Raw genomic sequence first — 5151 nt, 5'->3', positions numbered from 1 at the left:
AGCCGTTGCAGTATCTGCTATTTATATCTGCAAATTTCTCTGATCACGTCTGTGTCTATCATTCTGGAGAGTGGTAGTACAGTGTCTCCAAACGGTATACAAAAAGTTCAGTTTATGTGGGGACAGGACCCCATGAAGGTGACAGTAATTGAAAGAGTTATAGGAAATGATTGCTCCATGGGCGGCTGGGATTGTAGCAGGAGTCTGAATCATGGCCCTGGGGATGTTGATGTGAAAAGAGGGACGGACATTAAAATTCAATATTTTTATGATTATTCAATTAGTCTTGTCATGTCATCATCAGAATCAATAACAATCAAGCAGGTAGGTGTTGAAAAAGTTGCTATGGTTAAGGTGGACATCATCATGGCATTTAGGGCCATGCCCACAGTCATTGGAAAAGCACTAACAAAGAATATTCCACACTCACCACCACCTTTCACATTATTAGAATCTTCACTCATAAATTAGTGTTGGAAGATTTCTGATCTTCATACCATTACAAGTAGGCTTGCCCATGACTCCATTTTCTTGAAAGGGAAGGGAAGGGAAAGGAAGGGAGCTCATGATATTCAAAGAAACAGAGCACATTATTTGTAGGGCGCTTCTTGTGTTCACTGTATAATGTGTTGTTTTACAGGGTTAGAAATGAGACACATCTAAGGAAGAAGATCTAGGTGGGCTTAGAAGCTGAATCGAGATTACAGTATGGAGATGCAGAAAGCTTGGTTTTATAATGAATATGGACCAGCGGAAGTGTTGCAGTGTGGCGAATACCCTGTTCCTGAATTGGGTGCCAATCAGGTTCTTGTAAGAGTCAGAGCTGCGGCGCTGAATCCTTTGGACTTCATAAGGCGAAATGGGTTGCTCAAAGACTTCGATTCAAAGTTTCCTGTAAGACCAAACCCTAGTTCTCCTCAAGTTTTGCATTAGTTTTGAAATCATTGGTCAAATGGGAGGCCATATAATGAGCCGCAAAAAGGTTCTAGGAAGCCCCATTTGTTTATATATCTTCAAGAATTTCTACCTATAAATTGTTAGATTATATCAGGCTTACAAAGAAAAGGCAACTGGTCATAATTTGCAATGCAGGATGGATGTGCATTCAATAAATTAACCATCTCTGATACATTTTATCTCTTCTACCTCTTTTTATTCTGATGATGAAAAACTGGGTGTGATTTCAAATGTTGATGGAAAAATATAGCATACAATCGAATTCAGAATATGCATCTCTCTACATTTAGTATGTGTTTCTAATATCACCCTTCTTTAATTCAAAAGATAATTGCTATCACCTGTAATATTGTACCATTGCTAATGAGTTTGTAAGTACCCATAAGCTGCAACTTTTTTGACCTTTTGAATCTGATCGGAACAGATAGTTTCGTTTGCCTTGTCTTCAAACCCTAAGTTGGGTTGTTTTTGTTTTGTTTTGTTTATGTGGCCCATAAGGCATGATTTCCATTTGCATTTCATTCCACTGATATATTGTACCTCATATGGCCCTCTTTTGTCATTTTTTTCAAGGTCCTTGTACCCTAACTAATCACAATGAAAGGAACTATAAGCTTCATGACCCTATTTGTAATGTCTTGCAGGCTGTCCCGGGTTGTGATATGGCAGGAGTTATAGTTGATCAAGGAGATGATGTCACAAACTTCAGCAAGGGAGATGAAGTTTATGGCAGCATCCACAACTATACTTGTGGGAGACCAAAACAGTGTGGGACTTTGGCACAATACACAGCAGTGGAAGATAGTCTTATTGCTTTGAAGCCTGGGAACATGTCCTTTGAAGAAGCAGCTAGCTTCCCTTTAGCTCTCCAAACTGCCCAAGCTGCATTTGATAGAATAAATTTTCAAAAAGGAAAGACCGTGGTAATTGTGGGTGGAGATGGTGAAGTGGGTAGTCTGGCCATCCAGGTAAAATGAATAATGGGTTTTGGACTTGAGAAAACATTGTCTTTTTACAAATAAAGAAACGAGATTAATTCGCAATACTGTTGGAGGTGCAGCTTGCCAAGTTTGTATATGGAGCATCCAATATAGCAACTACTACAAGCACTCCTAGTATTAACTTTGTAAAAAGGTTAGGAGCTCATTTGGTGATTGATTATACAAAGGAGACCTACAATAAAATTACAGAGAAGTTTGACTTCGTTTTTGACACCATTGGTAGGTTTCTGATTTCTCTTTTTTTCTTTTATCTATCAATCCATCCGTTTTTCCACATCTATTATGGGTTTTCTTTCCTTTACATAGTGATGATGGCCCTAAAAAGTTCTACACCACTCAAAAGGAATAGGTCCACAGGTTTAGATTTGTAAATTTTTTCAGTCGCTGAGGTTATATTGTTGCTTGCATAGATTAAAGAGTTCACTTTTGGAAGACTGGCTTCCTAAAGCATATCTTAGTGTTTGAACTTTAAGCTTTCCCACCTCAAAAAAAGTAAACTCTTTATATAACACATGAAAGTATTCTCCAAAAACCTTATTTTCCTACAGATTGTACCAATACAGTAAAAGTTTTTAGATCTGAGATACATAATCACTCATAGAAACAGGCTGCAATCATGTATGAAGCGATCTAAAAGTCATGTATAACTACTATTGTTTCAAACCAGTATGAGTAAACTGTAAAAGACTTGAAGCCATCTAGATGTCATTTAGCGGACAGCTTAAATATCACACACTAAGGCTTCATTCTTAGACTATTAAGTGTTAAATAGTCAAAGTTGACTTACTTTTTCCAAATTAATTTTTTTTCCTTAATGTGTAATGTTTAAGAGTGGCTGTCACCTATCAATTATTTGACAAAAGTGAACATGCAATGAACTTGCTAATGATAAGCAAATAAAATCTAGACTGACTACCTGTGCGTAAATCTTGTCTTTATAACTCTTGACAAAGCTTTTCAAATGAGCTCAAATGCTTTACTTCAGTACTTCAAAACAGCCATTCTTTGGAGCATTACAAAGTTCAGTAAGAATTGGTTTGATGAATAACTCAAGATGTTCAAAATTTTATTGTCAAAAGTTTGGTTTACTCCAGAAAAAATTGGTCTCAATTGTATTTTATGTTGTGAAAACAGTTGGTTCTTTTTCAAACGGAGATTAAGTGCTTTGAAAATCAGTTGAACATCATCATCTTGAACAAGGACGAATGTGGGTGCTTTGCTCAAAGTTCTTATAGCCCATAATTCATATCCACAAGCACAAAATTGTTGAGTTCCCATGTAACTGTTTTAGCAAATATTGTTTGAGCTCAGTGGGAAAATCTCACCGATATCAATTCATTGTATCCAGCCAGTTTTGATACAAACCGCCCTTATGAATGTGTTTTTTTAGCACACAGAATCAACATCTATTAGGACAGTATCTTATAACTTCCCTTTTGAATGTTAATATTAACTTCGCAATCTAAAACATCAATGTCTTTAGAACATCAAAGCATTCTAGATAATGGGCACCCCATACATCTTGCATGGCTTAAATTTTGATTAGTTTCAGGAACATGGTCTGCCTAGTCAGTTCACGTAACATTTTTTATCAATAAATAGAATATATTTTTCATGGCAAGTGAGATGATATTGTTATCAAGATTCAATTCTGTAATTGTGAGTCAAATTCAATAACATATGTTTCAAAAAATGTAGCAATTCACAAGAACCCATTTTTTTATAAGGAACGGAAGATAAATAGCACTTATTTCAGCTAGATTATGTTCACAGAGGTTAAACATTAGATCTTTTATCGGAACACCACCTATACCAATACTATTCTAACTAGAACAAGCTTAATCATAGAATTACAACTATCTTAGAAAACAATTGCAACTGTTTTTATTACAATACGTTTCATTCTAGAAAGGAATGGAATATCAATTTCATCAGGATAACCCTACAAACAAAAATATCACATTGGATACACAGAATTTAACTAATAAGAGTGCTACAACTTCATGATATATGTACGTTCCTTTCAGGCACACTGCTAATTGTAAATGCTACTGGATTGGAATTGCAGGAGACTCTCAGAATTCTTTTGTGCTTGCAAAAGATGAAGGAATAATTGTTGATATTGCAAAAGGGTCACCTATTCCTTCAGGACCTTCATTTTTCCTCAATACCAGTGGGAACAAATTAGAGAGGCTGAGAGGTTACATAGAGTGCGAGAAGCTAAAGCCTGTGATTGATTCAGCAGGCCCACATGCATTTTCAAGCGTTGTGGAGGCCTTCAAGCATCTTGAAAGTGGAAGAGCAAGAGGGAAGGTTGTCATTTCTCCCATTGATTGACAATGACCTTGATGGGGCATGCTTGATTTTGATTTTTTCTACTTCTGAAAGATGTAGCGAATAGATTGTTATGAGTTTATTCAATACAAGTTAAAAAGAAGGTTTTTTCTGAAGGACGTAGAGGATAGATTGTTGCGAGTTTATTTGGATACAAGTTAAAAGGAAGTTTTTTTCTCAGAGAGTTTTTGAATTACATGTGAAATGTTTTTCAGTCATTGTATGCCAATTGAAGTCACGGAATTGTTCTTATGGGAAAGGAGGGATATTGCATTGGCAAGTAAATTATACATTGTCCATGACATACAAGCTTTTATTTTCATGTATATTTAGATTCCTACCCTCTAAAATTCTAAATTGGGTTCGAATTGGATCGTGATATCCAGCAAACCAGTTGAACTTTAGCTATATATTATATTATATAATTAATTGGGTTCGAACTGCTTTCATTGTTACTCACAACTGTAATATTTTTAAGCCACATAATTCCAAGTTGTAAGTTTTGGAAAGTCAGTAAGCCATGGTTTATCAATGGACAAATTTTTATGTAGTCTTTTAGGATTCTTTGTCAAGATCAATCACTTGCCAGTGTTTTTTTTTTTTTTTTGTTGTCTATTTATTAAAAAAATCAAGCTAGAGTTTCATCTTATTTTACATTTTTTTAAGCACCTTTAAGAATTGACTATCTTGACTAGCTAGATAATTAAAATTTTAAATCTCTCAAATCATTACAAAGTCTATGACTAAAAAAATGTTGCATGAGGTTGGAGCTTGATGGACTAAATTTGGGTGGAAGATTTGAAGTGGTATCTAATTATTCTTTTAAGAAATTTTAAATTATTCAAAGGGCATTCTTCAC

At 35.2% G+C, this 5151-nt stretch overlaps 1 protein-coding gene across 1 annotated transcript; it reads left to right on the top strand.

The window, feature by feature from the left end:
- The first annotated feature begins 381 nt into the window (after positions 1–381).
- LOC149556455 (2-methylene-furan-3-one reductase-like) lies at positions 382–4801 on the top strand. The gene is made up of 4 exons (XM_089830766.1): positions 382–894; positions 1602–1925; positions 2018–2177; positions 4027–4801. The coding sequence occupies exons 1-4, from the start codon at positions 709–711 to the stop codon at positions 4293–4295; spliced, it is 939 nt and encodes a 312-aa protein (XP_089686892.1). The 5' UTR covers positions 382–708; the 3' UTR covers positions 4296–4801.
- The last annotated feature ends 350 nt before the right edge of the window (positions 4802–5151 follow it).

This window comes from Cupressus sempervirens, chromosome 5 (assembly GCF_028749045.1).
Source record: "Cupressus sempervirens isolate cs-2001-9-10 chromosome 5, ASM2874904v1, whole genome shotgun sequence".
NCBI lineage: Eukaryota > Viridiplantae > Streptophyta > Pinopsida > Cupressales > Cupressaceae > Cupressus > Cupressus sempervirens.
The sequence above is the reverse complement of the archived record's forward strand: the minus strand, read 5'-3'. Positions and strand labels throughout refer to the sequence as shown.